Source organism: Pygocentrus nattereri, chromosome 6 (assembly GCF_015220715.1).
Source record: "Pygocentrus nattereri isolate fPygNat1 chromosome 6, fPygNat1.pri, whole genome shotgun sequence".
Taxonomy (NCBI): Eukaryota; Metazoa; Chordata; class Actinopteri; order Characiformes; family Serrasalmidae; genus Pygocentrus; species Pygocentrus nattereri.
The window spans coordinates 19,280,593-19,306,549 of NC_051216.1; the positions used below are offsets into that span (position 1 = coordinate 19,280,593).

Consider the following 25,957-nt stretch of genomic DNA (forward strand, 5'->3'; position numbering starts at 1 on the left):
GTAAAGGACTTGTATCATTTGGCTAAACAGAGATAGAGCTGGAAAGGATGTACAGCAGGTTAGGTTGATAAAAGATAGAGAGGGAAATGTACTAGTGAGCGAACAGAGAGTGTTGAGTAGATGGAAGGAGGGTATGGGAAAGAGTTGTTGAAGCAAGGCTAAGGTGAGAGGTTCAGATCAGTGAGCAGCAGTTTGGTTTCATACCCAGAAAGAGTACCACAGATGCAATTTTTGCGTTGAGAGTGTTGGTAGAGAAGTACAGAGAAGGTCAGAAGGAGCTACATTGTGTCTTTGTGGATCTATAGAAGGCATATGATAGGGTGCCAAGAGAGGAACTGTGGTACTGTATGAGGAAGTCAGGTGTAGCTGAAAGGATGTTAGGGTGGTGCAGGACATGTATGAGGATAGTGAGACAGTGGTGAGGTGTGCAGTTGGAGTGACAAATGGTTTCAAGGTGAAGGTAGGGTTACATCAGGGATCAACTTTGAGCCCCCTCTTGTTTGCAATGGTGATGGAAAGGTTGACAGATGAGGTCAGGCAGGAGGCTCCATGGACCATGATCTTTGCAAATGACATTGTAATATGTGGTGAGAGTAGAGAGCAGATGGAAGAGAATCTGGAGAGGTGGAGGTTTGCACTGGAGAGGAGAGGAATGAAGGTCAGTAGAGACAAGACAGAATACATGTGTGTGAATGAGAGGGAGGCAGGTGGAAAGGTGAAGATGCAAGCAGTAGAGGTCGTAAAGGTGGATGACTTCAAATATCTTGAGTCAACCATCCAGAGCAATGGACAGTGTAGAAAAGAGGTGAAGAAGAGGGTGCAGGCAGGATGGAGTGGGTGGAGACGGGTGTCAGGGCTGATGTGTGACAGAAGGATAGCAGCAAGAGAAGGTTTATGGATGAAGTGAAGGTGGACATGGAGATGGTTGGTGTAAAAGTAGAGGCGGCAGTGGATAGGGCAAGATGGAGGCAGATGATAAGCTGTGGCGACCTCTAAAGGGAGCAGCCGAAAGAAGAAGATAAACTTAAAATAGACAGGACACACACAAATTGCAAGTAAAATATGTGCAATGGGAGATTAGTACATAAACAACCAAGTACTGGAGTCCTGAGGGACAGACATTGATCAGGCATAGCATTATGACCACCTCCTTGTTTCTATGCTCATTGTCCATTTTATCAGCTCCACTTACTGTATAGGAGCTCATTGTAGTTCTGCAATTACAGACTGTAGTCCATCTGTTTCTCTGCATACTTTGTTAGCCCCCTTTTACCTTGTTCTTCAGTGGTCAGGACCCCAATGGACCTTCACAGAGCAGGTACCTGTGGATCATTCTCAACACTGCAGTAACACTGATGTGGTGGTGGCATGTTAATGTGTGTTGCGCTGGTTTGAGTGCATCAGACACAGCAGTGCAGCTGGAGTTTTTAAACACCTCAGTGTCACTGCTAGACTGAGAATAGTCCACCTACCAAAAATATCCAGCCAACAGCACCCTGCACTGATGAAAGACTAGAGGATGACTAACACAAACTGTTCAGCAGCAGATGAGCCATCATCTCTGACTTTACATCCACAAGGTGGAAATACAAGGTAGTAGAGTCTAATAGATGTGTCTCACATCTAAAGACAATGGCACAAAGTTTTTAGTCACATACTATGATTTTGCAAAGACTGGGGATCTTGGTGCAGGGTCACTATTTGCAAGACTGGGACTAGATTTTTAGATTTTTTCCCATTATGCACCTGGTGTAAATTACAATGGCACAAATGTAAAGACTTGCGCTCAGCCTAGTTCTCTGTGGAATTGTGTATTCTGGCAGATCATCACCCAGTATGTTTTTAATTAACCTGTAAAATGTGCAGTTAATATTTTATTTAACATGAAGATTTAAACACCAACAAAACATGCAGCGATTCAGCATTGTGGATTGTGTTATGAACTAAACCATATAAAATAGACAAAATAAGAAACCACTATAATGAGAAGTTAAAAAAAAATAGAAAAAAACATTGATGCTTTTTCAGTATTTTCATACAAGTGAACTTAGCATATGCATGCATTTTCTCCCTTGCTCTCTCTCTCCTTGTCTCTCTCTATTGCACTGCACGCATGCGCTCGCTCTCATGGCATATCACTATTTGCATGAGCCAAGAGTAAAAGCTGACAAATATTATACGAGGTTGATTTTGTTGCAGCGTCATAAGGTTCACAATTGGACCTTGAAACCTCTGTTGTATCTTTGAAGGTACATTTACATTGTTTGTACCTTGATTAATGAAAAATGTATTTATTTCTAACAGTGTATTTTAGGTCATTTTCCTACTCTAAAGTGAAGCCCTATATCCTGAGCATATCAAAATTCATCATGCTGCTACTATTAACAGTCAAAAGCTGGGCTTCCGAGTGGCACAATCGTTGCAGCATTGCAAGTTCGTGAGTTCGATCCCTGGTGATATTACAGCCAACCGTGACTGTTGGCGCTTTCCAAGCTGTCAAGTGACAATGCATGAGCGGCGGCTCAAAAAGACATATCTAATATTTTGGTTATTCACTGAGCTCCTGAAAGTGACCCATTCTTACACAAATGTTTATAGAAGCAGTCTGCATGCCTAGGTGCTTGGTTTTATACACCTGGGGCCATGGAAGTGATTGGAAACACCTGAAACAATGATTTGGAAGGGTGAGTGAATACTTTTGGCAATATAGTGTACATTCTGTATTTCATCTCTAGTGTCTAAATACACACCATGTAACAGAAAATTCAAGAGAATTAACATTGACATCAACACAACACAGTGTGCAATACACTGAAGCCTTAACTGAAGTAGGACAGAATTTATTTTAACAAAATTGTCTTTCAAGTGACTTGGAAATAATCATATTTACAGTGGTTCCAGTGGTTATTGGAAGTCCCAACCTCTGCCTCCTGGGCACCTCCTCTGGTCCCACTGAAAAAATTAACTTGGAGAAAAGAATTGAAAAGTCTAGTTCTGAAGCCACTGAAAAGCTTTGGTTTGGTTTCATTGTTTTGTTTGTTTGGAGTACAAATAAAGTTAAATGGCTGCTGTAACCCTGAATCCTGCCTCCAGCATCCATCTGGAGCCAGGGGTAGCACAGGTTGTGTTTCAAAATACTGCAGAGTTGTATGAAACGTATGAAAGTATGTAAACAAAGAACATAAAAAGCTGCCAGTAAGGTTATTTTTAGCTCCTTCGCTTGTTCTTGTTCTCACTTAGCCTTAACAAGCTTCAGGTAGTCCAGAACGCTGCAGCCAGAGTCCTCACTAGGAAACAAAAAGTTTGACCATATTAGTCCAGCTTTATCAACCCTACACTGGTTACCAGTTAAATTTCATATTGATTATGAAATTCTATTACTGACTCATAAAGCTCTAAACAGACTCGCCCCTCAGTACCTGAATGAACTTCTCTCCTACTATGAACCATCATACCTACTTAGATCACAAGGTGCTAGCTTACTACTATTACCTAGAATTAATAAAGTTGCATTAGGAGGAGAGAGCGTTTTCATACAAAATCATCCAGCTTTGGAATAATTGTCCTGTTAATGTTCGGGACTCAGACACAGCCTCAGTTTTTAAGTCTAGGCTGAAAACTTATTTGTATAGTCAAGCCTTTAGTAATTAGTTTTCCCTGTCAGATCTAGACCTGCTGGAGTCTCTGCTGCTCTGTTAATATTGTAATCTGTGATTGATCACTCATCACTCATCACAAAAATAACTTTTTTTTTTTTTTTTGCTGCTGTTTTTGTTTTTGCCTTTCTTTGCCGAGTTGAATAGCTGTGCATCTGATGCTGTTGCCTCTTCTGCCTTGATCGGCTGACCACTGTTCGCTAGCCTTCTGGAACAGCTTGACCACCATTGAGCTTCTTGCTGTACAACGCTGTGTAATCCTCACCCTCAGATGCTGCTGCTGCCACTGCATAATCATAAACTAATCAAATTAACCACTGCCCCACCTGTTTTTCCTGCTTTGTACAATAACACCATAATACTTGTATACTAACAATGTTTTCTATCCGGTGTCAACCAGAGGAGGGTGGGTTTGGACTCTGATTTTCTTTTTCTTTTTCTTTCTGTAATACTGATTGTTCTGTAAAGCTGCTTTGTGACAACACCTTTTGAAAAAGTGCTATATAAATAAACTTTACTTGCTTGCTCGCTCTAAAAATGACCACTTAAACTAAAATAGTTGATGTCAGATGATTAAAGGGATAGATCAGTGAAAGATTAAATTTACACAATTTATGGATCAACATTCTTAATCAACAGAACCTAGAATCATGAATATAATGTAGCATACATATGCCTCTGTGATGTCTGCTGACCAAAGGGAGCTGGATCTGTGGGGGAGTAGGAATTCAGCACAGCACCTGTTGGTTATCTCCATTGTTCAGCTCCACAGTGAAGTTTTATTGTTTGTTCATTGTTTAGTTAAATACGGTCCGCTAAACTACATCAACAAGTCTGAGCAACAGTAATGAAGAATTGGATGTGGTCTGAGGGAGAGAGGTTTCAAACATATTTGTAAAAAAGGATTTGAGTGTTGACGTTGACTTCTAGTGTTTGTTAGCAGTGTTAGGCTCATAGTTGCAGAGCTGAACCAAAGAAACACAATTTAATTTCCTTTAATTCACATGAGCCAAAAGTTTGCTAACAAGCAGCAACCAGGTAACTTGAAATCTAACTATTTTTTGCAACTATACAAATAACCACATGCTCTTAAAGTCATCCTTCAAATTCACCCTTCAAAATCTTAATCAGACAACTCAAAAATTCATATTGTAGTCTTCACTCTGTAACTAGTAGTAATGGGCAGAGAAAGCTTCATGAAGCATTGAAAAATTCTGACCAGATATGTCAATGTTGTCTCTCACTTTGCAGAGCAACCAAGTGGAGTTGTGTTAGAGCGGTAGTAGATGCACTTTAAAAATTAAATCAACCGAAATTGTTTGCTTAATGTAAGTAACCAATAAACGCACATGTTTGGGTGATTTGTTTTAAATTTTAAAAGTATTGCCTTAAATTGTATAATGTATTGTCTTACATTGCATTGCCCTCTTGAGTAATCATCCTTTTATGAATGTGAATGGAAAAATGATATTTCCCAGTCCACTGGATGGACATACTGTAGTGAGCAATAATGCACACACATTTTATGTTTTAATTAGAATTTCTCACTAAAAACATGCCATTTTTTATTATGAGGCACAAAGAAAATCCTCTGTCAGGATTTACAAAGAAGGAAAGTTATATATTTAAACAGAGATTTAAACATCACACAATATACTGTGAGTTATACATATTAATATGTAAGAATAGGAAAAAACAGTTTGCATTATATATCATGAGTGAATAAACTCAAGATTCTGGTTATGATTCTGAGCATTGCAAGTACAGAAAATGTTTAACTTCATCTCATATCAATACAATGTATATGTAATAAAACAATATGTAATATTATAATTGTTATATGAACTTTATATGACACACTGGAATATGAAACATGCAGATATCATCAATTAAGGGTCTAAAACTATGCAATATTTTTAAGAACAGCTAGAAGCACGTAGAAAAATTCAAATGCATATTGCTCATTCAATCAATCATTTCCCTGTCATAGTCTCATGAATTTGATATTCATAATTGTGTGCAATAAATCAGTTGTGGTGGACTGATTGATATACTCAGCCACAGCTGGGTGAAGTATTGATCTGTCATTACCTATTTTTTACTAATATGATGGAACTGAACAATAACTCTGGCACTTTAAAATGGATTATGCCAGCTTGCCTAAACCAAAACAACATTATATGCTGATAAAAGAAATCGCTCTGCGAGAAGCTTCATATCATTTAATGCAAAACGCTGATTTCAGACCTTCAAGAGCCTGGACTTTATCAATATTGTTCCATACACTTGGATACACAGCAGGCTTTGCTATATACTCTTCCGCAAACTTGTCATTGTATTTCACAAGCACATACTTCCAGTAATCTGAGGCCTCTATAGTTCTGTCTGGTGGAATGAGCCAGTTTGGGTAGTAGGTGTGATAGTCTTTATAAGGATGAGGTTGGAAATCTGTTTCATGATTTTTAAAAGACCCATTGCCATGTACACTAGATGTACAAATCTCCTCACATAGGATATTAGTGCTGACATATCTGTAGCGACCCAGTCCCTTTGGCCGATGCACAGCTGCATGGTGCTGCCGATGGTCTTTTCCTCCTGCCTCACATGGTGCTTTGCAGAAGGGACACTGCTTTCCACAACCAAAGATCCTCTTGAAGAGCTCATTTTGGGGTTTGACAGACACACTGTTCAGCGTTTCAGTGATATCAGATGACTTTATCTCCTCTTCTAGTTGCTTCTTTAAATCTTTCAGATACTCTAGGAGATTTTTGGTGAATGGAGTACACAGACCTGTGTTTTGAAAGAGGACCCTATCCACTGTGTCCTTGGGATGGAGATGACTTTGCTGAGAGCTTTGCAAAGATTCTGAATCAGTACTGTGGTGCTTTTAGTATCATTGGACAAAAGATACCCATCATCTCCATATTGAGAATCTTTCACTGCTTCAACAATCTTTTCAATTATTGAGTCCAGCTTCTTTGTTTTTAATTTGCTCACAGATAAGTCTTTTGAGAAGCACTGAATGATATGCTTATATATCCAGTCATTGACATAAGTCTCATAATGCAGGATGTATCTGACAAATTCTTTTAACTCTTCTTTTTCCAGAAGCTCCTTTAAGATGTTATACTGAAAGTATGAACGTGAACTATATTCAGTTGAGTAACTGCAACTCAAAATTGCATCGACTATATCAGTTCCGATGGACTGGTTGATGTGCTCTGTCACCGCTGGTTTGAGACAAAGCTGGGTGAAATCTTGAGCTTTCCTCTGACACTGATCATTAAGTCTATACAAATCAATGAAATCAGACAGATAGTGACTTTTAAATGCCTCTAAATGTTTCAGTGGATCTTTGTCAGCAAGAAATCTCCTGTGCATTTCAAGGAATTTCTGAGATGCAATGCCACAAATGTGAAGCTTCAGATCAACCTCAAATGCGAGGTTGGTTTTAGAATGTACACTTTTGATGTATTCATCAATTTTCTTAATGAGATCTTTAATGAGAAAAGTCTGGTAATCACTTTTGGACATTGCAGATTCTTCAATCATTCTCCTGCAATTCTGAATGGCAGTGTCTGCAATACTCTGTACCTCTTGTTTTACAATTTTTCTGGCAATCATATTTTTCCAGTGTTTCAGTTTTGGAAGGTGTCTTTTTCCACTGACTTTGAATTTGTCACTAGCATACTCAGTTAAATCTTTAACATTCTCCATGTATTGATTGATTTTGAGGTGTCCAAAACTTGAGCATAATTCCTTTAATATTTCAGAAGGAACGTCCCTCTCTTTCAAGCCTGAAATGTTCACTAAAGCTTTATTCCACATGCTCTCAAAGTCAGCCTTCAAATCTTCATCAGACAGTTCATCTCTCCTACCACTGTAATTCTTCAGCAGCTGCAACACTTGGTGCTCTATCATAGTAGCTTGTTTCTTCTGAAGTTCATTCACTTTTGCCACATTAGTTCTCAGCTGAAAAGCAGCATCTAATTTGTTTCTCACTGTGTTTATCATTTCTGTCTGCAGGCTCTGGATGTTTTTTATAAAGTCAATTTTATACCTCTCCACCAAACTTACATGCCGATCTTTCCTTTTGTAGTATGTTTTCAATTTTTCATCCATCTCTCTTTTCTGGGAGGCAATCTCCTTCTGTGCATCTCCATTAAGTGCTTCAACAATCTCTTCCACTTCCTGCAGGCTGCTGGTTTCTGCATTTGATATTTGTATTGTTGCACTTTCAAGCCAGGAGTAGATGTGCCGTTTGAAAGACCACTCCCAGTCTGAAAATTCTTTGCAAAGGCTGTCATAGGCATGGGCAACCAGGGTGTTTTGGAAGCTGAAAATGAAGTTCTCAAACTTCACTGCCCTCCACATGCTTCTTGTCCATTCCAGGAATTGTGGGATGTTGAAAAACAGTTCATCATTTCTTTCTTTCAGGGTTTTTAACACGTTTTTCTTGAAATCAAAAACAGCTACACTGTAGCCTGTATTAACAGGTGCCATTGGAGGAGTGCCATACCATAAAGCTGGTATTATACCAGTGATTCAGTTCCACGTCATAATCCAAAACATCAGTGAATTTGCTGATACCTCTTTTCTTCTCCATTGTGGCTGCAATCTGTGTCATTTCATTCAGGTGTTCCAGGAGATGCTGTCTCTCTGTCATTAACTTGTTATGTGCTGATACACCAGCAACATTCTGGTGAACAAAGTGACAAATTGGTTTTTTACCAATTTCCTTCATCCGTAAAAAAGCATGCACTGTTATCTGCAAAATATCCTTCATCTCTGTGAAGTTCTCCATGGCAACATTGATAATGGTTATATCACTAAGACCAATCACGAATGTGGCTAGTTGATTGTCATGTTCATAACTGTTATCAAGTTGAACAAGATCTGGTGATTTCAAACCCTCTGTATCAATTAAGAGGATATAGTCGCATGACAGCTCTGTCCTGAGGTCCTCTCCCACTGTCAGTAAGAGCATGTAAGCTCCACGTGTGCACCGACCACTGCTAACTGCAAACTGGACTCCAAACATGGTGTTGAGCAGTGTTGATTTGCCTGTGCTTTGAACCCCTAACACTGTCAGTACCAACAGACGACTCTTCTGTCCAACCATCCTGTGAAGCTCCATCAGAACATCATTTATCCATTTTTCTGGAATACTGGATGCATCTCCATCCAGCAGCTCAAGAGGAAACCCTTCCTGCAGGAGCTCAGCAGCTACTTTGGGGAGTTCATCCAGTCTTTTGCTTGAACCTAGTGAAGCCTCATATATATGTCCCATCTCTCTCAAGTAATGTTCTAAGCCAAGAGAGCTGTCCAGAAGTTGCTGGTCTACTTTGGCTAGGGACTCTTTATCTTTTTGTCGACAGTGCTCTTTAAAAGCATGTCGAAGGGATGACAGGCACTTACGTGAACGCATGTCCAGCTTGTACCCCAGCCATTTGAGAAAGAAAGCTCTCTCAATGGAGTCATTAGTTGTCACTGCATTTATAAACCCTGACATTGCTGATGTGATCTTGTACTTACTTTGTGTTTTCTGAATGATTTTTTTTTCTTGCTGAAGTTCTGCTTTGTAGTCCTCCAGCTTTGTATCTCCTGCAGTTTGTAACCTGCATTCCTCTTTTTCTATCTGAGCCAGTCTTTTCCAGTTTTCACCTTGCAATGGCAGCTGGTTCTTCTTATAGACAACAATTTCACGAACTCCAATGCCTTTGATAATATTCTGTGCTGCTTGCTCTGCTGAACTGGAGGCTTTGCTGGTAAGTTCATCCACAGATATTCCAAATTCACAAGCAATCCTTGACATGGACTCAATATCTAAGGATGGAGAAGGCTCACTGAGGGATTTCCTAATGGTAGAACAGATCATGTCTGTAAGCTTTGCCATGTTGATATTCTGACTTTTCACAATGATGTCCTCTTTGGTCAACTTCAGGGCTTCCATCACTGCTTGAATTGATGACTTCACATCTGGATGTGTGTCTCTCTGATAATTCACAACAAAGAATAGTTTTGAATTCAGTTGTTGTGAAGAGACAAGCATCTTTTGCTCCCTTTCTTCAAACTTGTCCAGGAAAACAAACATTGCTTTTGACACTTGAGTAAGGAAAGCGAATTGTGTTTCAAATGCACCAACATCTCCTCTTAAATTAGCAATGGCCACTGGCTCAGGGAAGATGTCAATGGCCGTGTTCCCACCTGGCAGATACCAGCACATTTCAACCATTCCATTAGCAATCATCCTGGGGCGACATCCTCCTTTCATGTCTCGGTGACAAAAGAAATCATGGTGCTGCTGGGATTCACTGAGTAAGTGGTTTATAACTTGGGACTTTGACAAGCTACAATTTCTCAGCCTGACAAACGACACCAGAGGTATTTTGGCACAAACTACACTCTCTTCAACAAACCCTTTACTTTTAGACATTGAATGGGGACACCACTCTTTCAGGACACCTCTTAGAGCCCATAACATAAGAGTGCACTGATTCTGTATACCACAGGGTAACAGAAAGGGTACTGCAAATTGGCACATGGACATCTTAAGGGTCATTTCCTGCTGGAGAAAACTGTCTGCACAGGCATAGAGGGCAACAATAAGATCTAAGGTATTAGGACTGATGTCTATATTGCTCTCAGAAAACCAGTCATTTGTTTCCTCGTTTTCACTTGCACAGTCTAAAGTCCTTGATTTGGTGTTAGCCATCAGTAGTTTCCTCAGAAAAGCCCACGGTATTGCTTGCAGTGAATCATCCTTTTTGTCAGACAGGCTGTCTTTTTTGATCTCTTGTAAGGATCTGAGTGTAAGGATCTTGTTTGGGAAATATTCTGCAAGTCCCAGTGTGTGCAAAAATGCATGAAGGGAGCCTGTAAAAAGAAAACAACTTTAATTGCAATATTCAGTATGATTGATTGATCAATCAATCAATCAATCCACCTTTATTTTGACTCAGAAGTACATTGAGGGCAACCCTCATTTTCAATGCATCTGAGCATTTACAAAAACAGGGATTGACATGACAAAGAAAATAATATCTATATTTAATCATTTTAAATTAAAAGAAAAAGATAAAAATAGATGAAAATAATAATAAAAATAAAACTTGAGGTTTAATTGATGAGATTAAGATCAATGGAAGATAAGAGATTAATAAAATAAAAATATATAATAATAATAATAATAAATCATTAAAATAAGTTAAAAAGTAATAAAGAACTAAGAGAAGAACTAAAACAAGAAATTAAATTAAAAGTTAAGAATAAATAAGATTAAATAAAACAGGTACAAGCTGTCTGAAGGTGGTTCGATATTAAATGTTTAAAATGACTAAATGACACCAGTGAGATGAGTTTTAGTGTTTCCTGTATTCCCACAGCATTAAAAACAAACAAAAAAAGTCTACAGTATATTTAGTTCCTCAACATCTTAGTTGGAAAAAACATTCAAGACTAGGCTTTGAAAGCAGAGTTGTTAGCAATTTTCAGACATTTTGGTATATGGTCATCATCACTGCCATCCTACACCTAGTACAATAACAGAGCAACAATTTAAGAAAGATACCATCCAAAATTCTACTGTTTCATTACAGTCACCTTAAACTCATGTTTAAGGTGGCTCCAACTAATGTGGTTCAGTCTGCTGTGGTTTAAAACAGTTGCCAGAGACTAAATTTTAAACATCATTCAGATAGCTTCAGAAAAAAAGCAGAAACATCAATCTTATCTGTATCAGATGACTTAATCAAACTGTGAAAAATACCTCTGCGACTGTTAAAATGCTATAATCTGATAATGCATTATCAGAAATTAATTAATTAATTCGTGTCAAAGATGAATTAATACCGAACTCCCTATACATAATAGTTGTTTCATGTTTCCCAAATTGCAACCCAGTTTCATTAATCTAGGTTATTGAGTAGATATTTCATCATTTGTATCTGTGTTTCATTAATTTTATTTATTTATTTTTAATACAAAATCCATATGTTCCTTTGAAGCATGGTTCCTAACTTATAATATATCTGCATTTATTTCAGGTCTTCGTGTAGTTTTAACTAGATTTATAAAGTTTGTAGCTTCTGTGAATATATATATATATATATATATATATATATATATATATATATATATATATTGTCACGATTGGCCCCTCCCAGTCTCATGTGCTTGTGTTTACCTTTGTCCTTGTCATGTTTACTTTCTGGTCTTCCATGTGCATTTATTTTGGTTTTTGTCCTGCCCCCTTATTTGGTCACTCCGAGCCGATTATTCGGACCTGTGTTTCCCCCTGTGTCTTGTGTATATTAATATTGTGTATATTAAGCATAGTAAAGTTTGTCATAAACAGGCCACTAAAAGTAACTAGATCATGTACTCAGCATTGATTTTAATCCCCTATTTAAAGTCTTTTTCTCTTAAGATTTGTTTCAAATGGTGGATTTGATTTATACTAACTTCTAAACTGTCCTGTAAAAATCTCATTCCTTTATCTCAGTAGACACATTTCTTCACAATTCACATTTCTTAGATATGATAATCTTTAAGCTCAATAGTTCTTTTAACTGTTAATATAAAAACAGTCTTCTTCTTCTTCTTTCGGCTGCTCCCTTTAGGGGTCGCCACAGCGGATGTTAATATAAAAACAGTAATGTTTATTTATTTGAAATTGCATGCTTATAATGTTCTTGTGCATAAGTGGTAATCAGAATCCCGGAAGTTGTCATCTGATAACTTGAGCAGCCAGCAGTCAAAAAAACCCTTTCCTCCACCTCGGCTCTACCCACAAAAATTCTTTCCATAAAACTCGCACACTTGCACAGAGAGAGCAAGACTTGACTGCGAAGAAGAACAAGCCCTCTCCAAAAGAAAGCACCTCCATCTGCAGATTTGATTTTGTTTCATGTCTCAGTTCATTTTTTCTTTGTTCAGTTCATTTGTTTTCATTCATTCAATAATCATGAAGTGTTGGCAACTGCTATACTATGTTTAAATGTTGAAAAGCCACATCTAGCTGCGTTTGTTTTCAGCTTTTGTGAATTCATTTTAAAGTTCTGATTGGCAATGATAGATCACTGCAAACTCGTCAAACATAGTTTACGAGCTACAAGAGTGAGCAAGCGTGGACTGTAGGCCATCCAGTTACAGAAGTTGCTTCTATGGTCTAGCTGAATACTGTGGCCCAACGTCACCAGCCACCATTGATAGCAAAACTAGGAGAGACCTCCATCAACATAAGCCCAGCGAGGTTCACTATGCTCATCTGTCCGGGCCGGTCTTGTGCCCTTGTCTTGCTACAACAGTAATGCTAATTAAGTATATAGCAATCCTGTTGTTTATGCTAATCAGTTACAGGGATAGTATAGGACATTTTTAACCTAAGCCTGAAACAGGAGAGAGTGCCAGTACTCTGTAAGACATCGTGTGTAGTACCTATCTCAAAAACTGCACACCCCAGTGATCTGAATGGCTACAGACCAGTGGCACTGACCTCGCATCTGATGAAGGCTCAGGAAAGACTTGTTCTTGCCCATCTTCTGATGGGACCAGCTATGGATCCTCTGCAATTTGTCTACCAGCCAAGTATTGGAGTGGAGGATGCAATAACTTATCTACTCCACAGATCCCTCACTCATCTTGAAAAGGTGGGAAGCACGGTTAGAATCATGTTCTGTGATCTATCAAGTGCTTTCAACACCATCAAGCCCCACTCTACTAGGGAGCAAGATGCAGACAGCAGGGGTGGATCACCATCTCATCACATGGACTATGGACTACCTCACAAACAGACCGCTGTATATGCGACTTAAGTACTGTGCATCAGATACACTACTTTGCAGCACAGGGGCCCCACAGGGAACAGTCCTGGCCCCACTCCTCTTCACCCTCTACACTGCGGACTTCACCCAAAACAGCTCAACCTGTCACCTCCAGAAATTCTCTGATGACTCTGCCATTGTTGGCTACATCTCAGACGACGATGAAAGGGAATACAGAAAAGTTACAAGGGGTTTTGTGGACTGGTGCCAGCAGATCTGCCTCCAGATCAACACGGCTAAAACCAAAGAGGTGGTGGTGGATTTCCGCAGGACTAAGTTCTCCTCACCCACTTCAGTGAACATCCAGGGAAGGGACATTGAGATAGTCAAGACCTACAAGTACCTGGGTGTTCATCTAAACAACAAACTGGACTGGTCTGACAACACACACACCCTAATTAAGAAAGGCCATAGCAGACTCCACCTGCTAAGGAAACTCCGGTCCTTTGGAATACAGGGTGGACTTCTCCACTCTTTTTATGACTCTGTGGTATCATCAGCCATCTTATATGGCATTGTCTCCTGGGGAAGTGGCATTAGAGCAGCAGACAGGAAGAAGCTGGACAAGCTTATCAGGAAGGATAGTTCTGTCTTGGGCTGTGCACTGGAGCCAGTGGGGATGGTGGCAGAGAGGAGGATGTTGGCCAAGCTTGCATCCATAATGGACAACCCACTACCTCTCACCCACTACAGGAGGCAGCTGCAGCACTGAGCAGCTCCTTCAGTGACAGGCTTCTCCACCTGTGATGCAGAAAAGAGAGATATCGCAGCTCCTTTCTCCCCACTGCTGTTCGGCTCTACAACTAAAACCTCCCCAAGCAGAGACTCAGACACTCTCCGTCATAAACACACTATGCATTCACACGTCACTCTATGATAGTGCACTCCATCACAAACACATCACATAGACCTATATCTTATCCTACCTCTAATTAATGTGCAATATCTGCTGCTGATAGATTGGTACAAGTGCAATACATGCACAAGTTTTGTGCAATATCTGTAATCATTACTGTGCAATATCTACAATTTCTGTGCAATATCCAGTCATTGCCTGCTCAGAAATGTGCAATATCCATACAACTGCATGTGTAAACTGTAAATGTTTATAGTTTCTTAATTCTATTTTTATTTTTTATATTTTTCTGCTAACAAACGCAGAAAATGCATTTATTTATTTCTATATTATATCTTATATTTTGTATTTTGCATGATGCACATATTTGTCTACTTACTGATCTTTATCTGCTTACTGTGTATTCTGCTGTAACAATGCAAATTTCCCCCAGTGGGATAATAAAAGTCTATCTTATCTTATCTTATCTTATCTTATCTTATTGTAAGGGGGAGCGAGGAGGCGGACGCACATGCTGAGAAGCGAGATTTATTATGGGCAAATCCAGGGTCATGGTCAAAACAGTCCAGGTTCATATAGCCGATACGGACAGATCGAGGAACAGACATGACAAAAACCAGAATCCACAGATTAAACAAAGACCAATACAATCATACAAAGACTGGCAAACACAAGGGGCAAACACAGGACTTAAATACACGGAACAATGAGGGACAGGTGAACACAATCAGGGGCGGAGTAACCAAACGGGGGGCAGGACTAAAACCAAAATCTTTGCATATCCAAATACAATTCATGACTGTTGCAGCTTTTTTGACGTCAGTGAAAGTAGATAACATTAGCTGTCTAGCTAACTAACATTATGTGTTTACATTGCAGCTGTGTGTGTATGGTTGGTTACTAGGTAGCAGCTATGGCAGCTGATTGTCAAGCTCGAGCAATAAGTTGAGATTTCCTAACTTGAGGTTAGAAGCTGTAGAATGAGATAAAGTTCCTAAATAAAGATCAGATTTCCTTCTGTAATATGAATGTCTTATCTTAACCTGGCAGATCTTAAAACTGAAGGTAGGAAGTTTCTGTAATTTTGGCCCCACACCCAAACTTGGTTGAAGGTAGCTAACACTCCTGCAATGAACACCACCATCTGGTAAAACCAAAGTCACTATTGTTTACAAGAATTCTCCACATTACCCAAACTAAACGTTTTGGCTCCTCAAAGTCTGAGCTAAAAGCCACAAGCAGGATTAAGTTGTCTAACATGTTTTACATCTTAAAGGAAGTTACCCTGGGACCAAGCATGGAGACTCTGGGAGGTTATCAAACATCTGCCTCAAAGGGTACAGCAGGCAGCAATAAACTCTTGAATGGAATACAGCTGAAGAGTTTTACCAAGACTCCTAACTAAACTTTTGAATTACAGGAAATCAAGTTTCTAAAGTGTGCATCAATGCAGAATTGCCAATATTCTACAGGGTCCATTTCAAGAATTCTGGAGAGCCAAAAAACAAGGGTGTTATGAGAATTTCAATATAGAGCCACAGCACTCACAAGTAGTGGGAATAAGTCTGAATCTTTGTCTCCTATTAAGTGCGAGGAATTTGCTGTGTATAACTTTGATAACAGACCAATGCAGCCATTTAGTTGTAGTGAGTTTAGACCAGCTTTAATCAATTACAATTTAATAAGGTCCAGTAACCAAAGCAAAAGCAAAGATCCAGAACATCATAATGTCTAACTTGCACCATGATTCAGTGCCACAAACTGTATACTGAAGTAGACCAGTAGGTATATGAACATCTTATGTAGTCAACAACTGAATGTCAAATCAAATGAAGTATAATTCAATAATATTTCAACAATATTGTCAGTTTTTTCTTTTTAGAGCACGCCATGTAAAATACTTTAGCTCACTTTCCTCCCCGACTGCTGTTTTGTCTCATTTCTCCCCTGTGTGTGTGTCACTCATTCAAGTTGAGTATTTAGTGATATTTACAACACATGTGATTGGTCTGTGAGTTTCCCAGGCTGCTAAACTGGTCCCAAAATGACTAGAAATGTTATGCTGATTAAAGTAGGACCACTCTGTCAAAATTAAATAATTATCCAGTGTTTATCAGTCATAGGACTGCACCTGGGTCTGGACTTGGACCGCAGTCTGGTTTAGATAATAGACAAATATGTATGCTGAATGTGGTTTTCTTTTCTTTTCTTTCTTTCCCTTTCTTGTTGATTTTATTTCTTCATACATTGGGTAACAGCACTGTTTGAATGTATTCATAACCAGCAATATCTAGATATTACAGGCAAATGTTACCTATGTCCTTTAACATGTGTTGTGTGTCAGGTAACAAGGGTTAAACTGTCTCTTTTGAAACATACATGGATGCCCTAGTTGTTCATTCCTTGGTTTTGAAAGGTAAAACGATTTTATGCTAGAATAATATTTCTTATCCTGTGTTTTAAACCTAAGTAAAACAAAGGAGGAAGTGATTCTAGGGGAAGGTGCTCCTAAAATCATGCACCACCAGAGTTAGAAGCAATGAATAGCGAATTATCTGTTAGGTGAGGAGAAGTACTCTGGCTCCACCTCCAAAGGGTAATACAATGCAAAAATTTCAGATCTGAACCTCGGTCTCTTTCTGTAACTTGTCTATCCGTTTGCATACCTTAAACCACCCTTAGAGAAGGAAGGTGAATGAGTTCCTGGCTGGCCAGGGAGAATTTATTCGCATTTTTGTCTCTGCAAAAGAGAGATAGTTAGATAAAGTAGTATCACCAGCCTCAGAACCCAGATTGCAATCTAAACCTCACCAGCAGAGTTAGAACAGTTCTGATGCCACAGAGACCCGGCATCACACCCTCAAGCAGCCACGAGATGCCTCCGCCCAATCACTGATGGAACGGCGCATGTCTGCATGCTGACATGGCATCCACAACCAGCGAGGAGATGAGTTCCAGCCTTTGATCAAGCTGGTCCTGAGACAACCCATCCTGAAGGCAACTCCCTTGACTCCATCGTAAGCTGGCTCCTTCAATTTGCAGGCAGGGCTCTGATGTAAATTTATTGAATAAGAAAACTTAAATATATCCACCCATGTACTTATTCCTGTACATTTAGGTTAATTCTCAAGACCCTCTTTCACAACTAAGTTTCGAGCTGCTTCCCAAGAACCATGCTGCCTCATACTATTTAGATGAGAATCACTTTACTTTTAATTTTTGTTTTATTTTCTGATGTTGAAAGACATTGAAAGTAATCTAAATGTAGTTTGATATTTAGACAAATTAACCTTTTTTATTGAAGCATCCTCAGTATGAGCATTTCCCTTACCCTGGTCTGTAGACTTCAAATAAACCTGGGTTACCCTAAACCCTTTTCTAGTAAGAATAACTTTAAATTGCAAAACCCACTACACTCCCAAACAGAATACCTAGCCAAACTGCTCAAGCGTTTAAGTAACATGTAAACCTTAACATCACATGTTGAAAATATGACCAAAAATCTTTTATTGACTGTTTTAAGAACTAAATATAGCCTGGTTTAACATTAGAAAAGCGTCATTGTAACCAAAGTGTGCTCTAACGCCACAGTATGTTTTGACTTGTTTGTATATTCAGCAAAGCTTTATATAACTTTTTAAAACCTCACTTCTGAACTGTTTTTGTGTTGTGTTTTTGATTATTATGTCTTTATCTATTTTGTAAATTAATACTAGAGGTTTAAGAAACACAGTGAAGCTTAAAGCATTTTTTCAACTCTTCACTTTGCTAATCAGAGTTCAAATTGAGGTCACTGGGGTTCCCCCACTGGAAGGTCTGACTGTGAGGTGATCTGTGTGTGGCTGCATACTATTTTCATTTTTGTTAAGTTTACCCCATAGTGTTTTTCACAAGTATTTCTAGGTGAGTGTTGTTCATATTTGTATCACTATAAATAATTTTTACACTTAAGGATGCCAAACACCAAACGTATTCCTGCAGCATTCAAAAACTAGAAACATTTTTTACTCAAGGGGAGCACACTCGTTCCGACATTCACTTTGTAGAGTGTAGTAGATGACAAGTGGCTTGAAATTTACACAGAGAAGGAATAGCAATACATTTTAGATAAACCAACAAAAACTAATGTTAAATTACCTCTGTCAACATTTCAACCTAGAATTTCAAACACAGCCCGTTTGTGAAGAGTTGGCTGACACTAAGTGATAAATTCCTAAGTTATGTTTACAGTATAAATTTATTTCATGGAAAAATAGTGTAAAAATAAACTTGGCATTGATCTGCACTCTCAGAGCTATGGGTTCTATGTGCTTTGTACCGTATCTGCTATACTAAGATAGTTCAGGTGTGTGGTGGTCTTTCTGAAATAAAGGCACAGCAAGCATGCATAATAGCCTACATTTTTTTTCAATTCATTAACTAAAATATATATGACTTACATAATCAAGAAAATTCATTTAATCACCAGGAGACAATACAGAATTCCCACCATTCAATCCAGAGATATCAAGAAATTGGTTGCTATAAGCATCTATAACAAAGCTAGCCTTTCAGATTTCATTGACAATTTAGATATGGAACCACAACACCCCAAGTGGTGAAAATGAGGCCCATCACACCACCACTATGTGCTTATAAAGAATCCAAGGGACTTGGACATTGTCTGCTTTGAGTATTAACATTTATATAATCTGTAAGCAATACTACTTGTTTATTAGTATTATGTGTATTATCTAAATAGTACCTACATCCCTTTCTACTATTGAGTGCTAGAAATACGGAGTGTCAACTTTAATAACCAACAGTGATAACCATCTAACTGCAATGAGTTAGACCAGTGACCAATATGTATCCTGAATGTGGTTTTCTTTTATTTCCTTTGGTCCTTTCCTTTCATGGTTAATTTTATTTCTTCAACATTTATACAGCCTATTGTATAGGAAAAGCATTACCCATGTTCTTTAACATGTGTTGTGTATCAGGTACCAAGGGTTAAACTCTCCCTTATAAACATATCTGAATATTCTGTTCATTCATTGATTCTGAAAATTTAACCAATTTGATGATATAAGAATGTTACTTTGTTTAAATTAACTGAAACAAAGAAGGCAGTGGTTCTGGGGAAGGCGTTCCTAAAATTATGCACAACCTTTTTTTAGACAGAGAGACAGACAAAGAGACAGAAAAAGAGACAGAGTGAGCATGAGTCAGCGTTCTCAACCAGAAGATAGCTGAACTCCTAAGTTTGTGCCTGCCTTAGTCAGAGAGACAGGCCAGAATTGGAATGCTCCGAGATCAGATCTGCTTAGATCAGTCTGTCTACAGACCTTCAGTTTAAATCACCCTCAGAGAAGGAAGGTATATGTTTCTTGTCTGCTAAAGAGAAATAGTTATCTTAGCATCACCAGCCTCAGAATTTTGACTGCAATCAAACCGGACACAGGAAAAAAACAAGTGGTTCGGACGCCACAGAGCAGCACACTCAGAGCCACGTACTAATCTGTGAGCAGATTATCCAGAGAAAGGCTGCCAGCCGCCATCCTCAGACGGCCACGAGATGCCACCCTCAGACGGCGACGAGACGCCTTCACCAATCACTGACAGGAAGGCGCGTGCCCGCATGGCAACACAGTATCTGTGACCAGCGAGCAGACAAAGCAACGCCTGAGCTCTGGCCTCAAAGAAGTCAGCTGATTCCCATGTAAGCCGGTTCCATCAATTGACAGTCAGTTTATTTAATAAGTCAGCGTTTAATAGGTACATCTAACTCAGCCATATGTAGTTACTCTCCCGTCCCTACTTAGGTTAGTTCTTTACAGAGACTCTTTCAAGTTTAAGTTTCCTCTTCTGAAAAACACTGTCTATGTAAACTGTTAATCACTGCACCTCTGAATGCTAATTAAACCTCTTTAAACCTTCTCTGGGCCAAGGCTCATTAAAAATGGACTGAGTGGAAAAGTGTCCTCTGTCCCAACAAATCAACATTTAAATTCTTTTTGGAAATTATGGACACTATGTTCCAGTATTCATGATGGTATAGGGGTGCATTTAAGCACATGGCATGTGTGACTGGCACATCCATCCAGACCATCTTTTTCAGGGAAGGCCTTGATTATTTCAGCAGGACAATGTCAAACCATATTCTGCATGTATTACAACAGCATTGCTCTGTATTGAAAGAGTCTTGGCACTAAACTGGCCCTGCAGTCCAGACCTGTCACACACTGAAAACATTTGGCATATTATATAAAATGAAAACTATGATAAACGAGACCCCAAACTGTTGAGCAGCTAAAATCCTATGCTAAGCAACTATAGGAAAACATTTCACTTTGAAAACTACAGCAGTGTCTCCTCAGTTCCCAAATGCTTAGAGGAAATGAAACACAGTGGTAAACATGCCCCCATCCCAACTTTACTGGAATGTATTGTTGCCATCAAATTCAAAATGGGCAGATATTTTTCAATAAACAATAAAATTTCTGAGTTTCAACATTTTTTAATTGTCTTATTGTACTATTTTCAATTAAATATTGGGCTTAAATGATTTGTAAATTTTGTTTTTATTTATATTTTGTACAGCATCCCAACTTTTTTGGAAACAGGGTTATACTAATTAGCATTCATGCCTTCAGTACAAAATCACCAACACCAGATGCTGTACATCTTCAAACTTGCGCTGATCCCCAAAGTGATACTTTTTTTAATCCCACAAACGGGGAAATTCCACCTCTGCATTTAACCCATCCGTGAAGTGAAACACCACATACACACTAGTGAATACACACATTCTAGGGGACAGTGAGCACACTTGCCCGGAGAGGTGGGCCGCCCTATCCACGGCACCTGGGGAACAATTGGGTGTTAGGTGTCTTGCTCAAGGACACCTCAGTCATGGACTGTCGGTGCTGGGGATCACACCGGAAAATGAATTACACTTAACAAAAGGACTTTATTAATTTTTAAAGAAATTTGATGAGGAGACAAAAATGAACATCAGATAAATGACCCAACAACAAACACACTTTGAAAAGCAGTGAATTTAATGTAGCAAATAATGTTAACTTGCTAATTTGTTGAGAAAGTAATAGTATAAAAACTGTTATGCTTTATAATAGGTGTTATTACTAACTGTTATTATCTTGGATTAACTCACCTCTGTGTTGCTGTACATTCTGCTGTAAAGAACCTGATCCATGGCGTTGCACTATGAAAAACATTCAACAAGCATTTAATTATTATCCAAGATGGCATCATTAAAATATAAAGTATATTATGCTGATGTGAAAATGAAACCTTTTCTTATCAGAACATCATAATTTCCTTTAGTAAAACTACTCAACTTATTGTTAAGGTTTTTTATGCAATTGACTATTTGCAAAACACTGATCCTTCTCCAGTAGTTACTGTGGCTGGGTTAATCAAACTTTCGGGTTCAGGCTACCACGTAACCTATTTAATCTGACTAATTTACCAAGTTAACTGTCAGCAGCAAAGATAAGAAAAGCTAACTTAGTTAAATTTTGCTGACTGATTTACAAGCAATACTGAAATTAATCTGCAAATTTAACTGTTTGCTTTTTTTATCTTTGCTGCTAACAGTTAACTTGATAAATTAGTCAGATAAATTAGTCTCAGTATTGCTTGTAAATGTTGATATAAACATAAAAGCTTTTGCCTTTATATCAATATTTACAAGCAATACTGAGATCAGTCAGCAAATTAAAAAATGAGGTTTTACATTGGCTGTGAATGAACTTAAACCTTTTCAGTTTCAAGATGAAATAATAAGAGTACCACCATCCCAATAATCAGGACAGTGTGTTCTTAAAGTAAATTTTCTTCTTCATCATCATCATCATCATCGCCATCGTTGATCGCTAGTCCAGATAGGGTCACGGTAGCAGTTGGGATAGCAGAGATCCCAGATGACCCTGTCCCCCGCAAATTCCTCCAGCTCATTCCCGGGGACCCCAAGCTGCTGCCAGGCCAACTTGGAGATATAATACCTCCAACAGGTCCTAGGACGACCTTGGGGTATTGTCCCGGTAGGCCGTGCCTGGAACACCCCCACCGGGAGGCGTCCAGGGGGCATCCGGATCAGGAACACCACCTCAGCTGGTTCTTCTCAATGCGGAAGAGTAGCGGCTCTACTCTGAGCTCCACCTGGATGACCGAGCTCCTCACTCTATCACATAGCGTGTAGTCCACCACCCGACGAAGAAAGCTCATTTCCGCTGCTTGTATTCGCGATCTCATTCTTTCAGTCATTAACCACAGCTCATGACCATAGGTGAGGGTTGGGATGTAGATCGACTGGTAAACAGAGAGCAATGCCTTATGGCTCAGCTCCCGCTTCACCACTACAGTCCTGTACAGTGACCGCATTACTGCTGCCGTCTGTCCCAGCCTGTCCAAGACCCCAAGATACTTAAACTCCTCCACCTGGGGCAGGTCCTTTCCCCTTACCTGGAGTGGGCATGCCATCATTTCCGGGCCAAGACCATGGACTCAGACTTGGAGGTGCTGATCCGTATACCAACCGCTTCACACTCAGCTTCAAACCGCTCCAACGAATGCTGGAGGCATGGAACCCTGCCGGTGACATTCTCTATAAATAAAATTAATGTGTGGCAACAACTTAGTAAGGCATGGGAATGAGATGATTAAGTTAGGATTTTGATGTCACTGGCCTCCCTTAGTATGCAGTCAAAGCTTTGTCGGATGTGGAAATTCGTTCTGGTAGGTTCCTCTGCCAGACTTTCCCAACAAACCCTCACAACTCATTTGGGTCTGCCAGGTATTTTCACCCGCCATCTGATCCAACTCACCACTAGGTGGTGATCGCTTGACAGCTCCACTCCTCTCTTCACTCAGGTGTCCGAAACACATGGTCTCAAATCCGATGACACAACTACAAAGTCGATCAACGAACTGCGGCCTAAGGTGTCCTGATGCCATGTGAACTTATGCACACCGTTGTGTTCGAAGATGGTGTTTGTTATGGACAGACTGTGGTGAGCACAGAACTCCAATAACAAAACACCACACGGGTTCAGATTAGGGAGGCCGTTCCTCCCAATCACACCCTTCCAGGTCTCACTGTCATTGCCCACGTGAGTGTTTAAGTCACCCAGCAAGACAAGGGGGCACTTTTCAGTACTTGTACTCCAGTTTTTGGAGACTGAGAGACATGTCATTCATTTTTTTGCATGCCGTTAACTGGAATAAAATATGGAAACAGCAAATTACAATAATGATCTATTGAAACTGTCAGGAGACGTGGATGACTTTTAGAGCATTAGTGACAGTTATTTGGATAAGTATAAAGTCATGCATTGTACCACAGACTGTAAAATTAACACCTTTCACACCACAGCAGTAAAATGTATATTTGTTACTGTAAAAAATTCAATTCATTCAAGAGTTCAGTTCTTACTTTCAAGATCTTCTGTGACGGAGGCCATGTCTCTTCAGCATGAGGTTCTGTTGGTGTTACGTTTTTACATACGTATCTGTAGACAACAGTGGTGGACAATAACTAAGTAAATGTAATTCGTTACTGTACTTAAGTAGTTTTTTCATGTCTCTGTACTTTACTTAAGTATTTCCATTTTGGGTGACTTTTGACCTGACACTCTGTCCAATTTATTACTCCCCTTTATTTTCTGGCATGTCACTTGCAATTTCTGATATGGATCAGCAGCTTAGAGTTTTGACAGTGTGTAAATTAGCTCCAAGCTGATATTATAGACTATTGAAAGTACCAGGGGTAGTAATATTCCTGACATGTGTAATAATGTTTGAAAATTATGATTCAGTCAGTAAACCCATTTGTATACACTGCAGTCAGTCTGAGCCTAAGAGATCTCCCAGAATACGTGATAATGTGACCTCGGACGTCGACACACGCTCCTATCAGCGTCAGTGTTGCCAACTCTTCAGTAAGGAAAGTAGCTAGTAGCTAAAAGTTGCTAAATGACAGCATCGTCTAATTTGCATAATAGGCCATTTGCGTGTATTTGTAGCTGTAGAATAAAGGAATAACGTTGTGGGAGAGAAAAAAGTGAGTAAAAAACACCCTAAAAATGTTAGAACAACAAATAAACTCTGAATAAACGAACTTCTTCTGTTGATTCTTTTCATTTTTGTCTTTGAAATAGCCCATCACTTCTCAAAATAACTTCATGACTTTAATGCTTTGTCTAGACCCACATTACATAAATCATTTTACGTAAATTACTTGAATCAATTTTGTCCTGTGTTGTTAAATGTTAGCATATCAAATTTAATCAAAAGACTGTTGTGTGGGGAGGAACTGCTACTCTATGCTCAATGCTCCTCCTTTATCCGGGCTTGGGACCAGCAAAGTGACCTTGAAAGAGACACTTAGACAGAGTTACTTCGTTTAGTTTTTTTTTTGTTTTCTGTGCTTTTTTTTATTTTTAATATATTTTTTAATTTGAATAATTTTTTCTTTATATTTACATCCCGCTCTGTAAATAGGGAGCGGGGGTCAGCGGCGGCTTTGGGCATGCGCAGTTCATTTGCAGTGTGGCCGTGGAGCGGTGTGGACCTGCTCTGACTGTGAGACTCAGCACTGTGAGTGCTGTGGGACCCGTTGGTCGCTGAGGACAGTATCTGAAGAACAAGTGTGTTCACCTCAGAATCTCCAAAAGTCTCCAGTAACACCAGAAAAGGTCGCCAGATTTGTCGCTAGTCGCTTTTTTGTAAAAAAGGGGTCTGAAAAGTCGCAAAGTATAGCAACGAAGTCGCCAAATTGGCAACACTGATTAGCGCTCACAATCACCTGACTTCTAACTATCTTCACCTGTGAATCGTAATAGCTGAGAGTACAAAAGTCCGGGTTTTAGACTTGGCATTGTTTCACTGACATTACTAAGCGTTCGCTTGTATGTTTATTGGATTGAGCACGTTTATGACCTTCTGTGCTTCTGTATTTGCTACCTCTCTTTTGTCTTCCGTTTTTGTACTGTGATGGGCATGAAGGGGAGGGGTTGTGGGACAGCGATGTGAGCTGATTAGGATCAGGTGTGTAAGTAGAAAAGAGGGGTGGGGAGAGCATGATGGCGTTGGATGGAGCTGGGTGCGGGGCTTTGTTGTGGTGGCGTTTCGTCAAAGAGTTTGAGGACTCGTGGTAGAATGGAGCAGCTGGAACGCGGTTGAAAGACTTTTGTGAACTTTGTGCGATGAACTAAGCTATTATTTTGGGTGACTATTTAACTAATAAAAACGGAGCGAGACGCTGCCCGGAGGAGGGCAAATATTATCGGGACGACGACGGACTTCGGCATTCCACGGGGGGGTCTCGACGGCCACCCTGCGAGGGAAGTCTGGAATATTTTTATTACATTTTGTAGGTGTGTGTTGTATGTAGTGTATTGTCATTTAACTGCTCCGGGCTATCGACCCCGTCAATCGCAGTACAGGGTGTATCGAAGTGTTTTATCACAAGCGTGTGTGCGTGCAGTGTAAATTTGCTGTGAGATATTTACATTTTGAAAAGAGTGGCACGTGTTGCAGTGAAATTTACATCCTGGACTGTTGAGGGACTAAATGTTAGCCCTTGTATGTTTTAACACATTTGATTGTTAATAAAG

General features: G+C 39.4%; 2 protein-coding genes across 2 annotated transcripts; both read right to left on the reverse strand.

The window, feature by feature from the left end:
* Positions 1 to 5,623: 5,623 nt before the first annotated feature.
* Positions 5,624 to 8,030, reverse strand: LOC119263600 (interferon-induced very large GTPase 1-like). The gene is made up of 2 exons (XM_037539163.1): positions 7,734 to 8,030; positions 5,624 to 6,540 (listed from the first exon to the last, which is right to left on the reverse strand). Exons 1-2 carry the CDS (start codon positions 8,028 to 8,030, stop codon positions 5,875 to 5,877), a joined length of 963 nt encoding a protein of 320 aa, XP_037395060.1. The 3' UTR covers positions 5,624 to 5,874.
* LOC108415736 (up-regulator of cell proliferation-like) lies at positions 8,009 to 23,824 on the reverse strand. The gene is made up of 3 exons (XM_037539487.1): positions 23,776 to 23,824; positions 21,493 to 21,543; positions 8,009 to 10,532 (listed from the first exon to the last, which is right to left on the reverse strand). The coding sequence occupies exons 1-3, from the start codon at positions 23,801 to 23,803 to the stop codon at positions 8,146 to 8,148; spliced, it is 2,466 nt and encodes an 821-aa protein (XP_037395384.1). The 5' UTR covers positions 23,804 to 23,824; the 3' UTR covers positions 8,009 to 8,145.
* Positions 23,825 to 25,957: the final 2,133 nt, after the last annotated feature.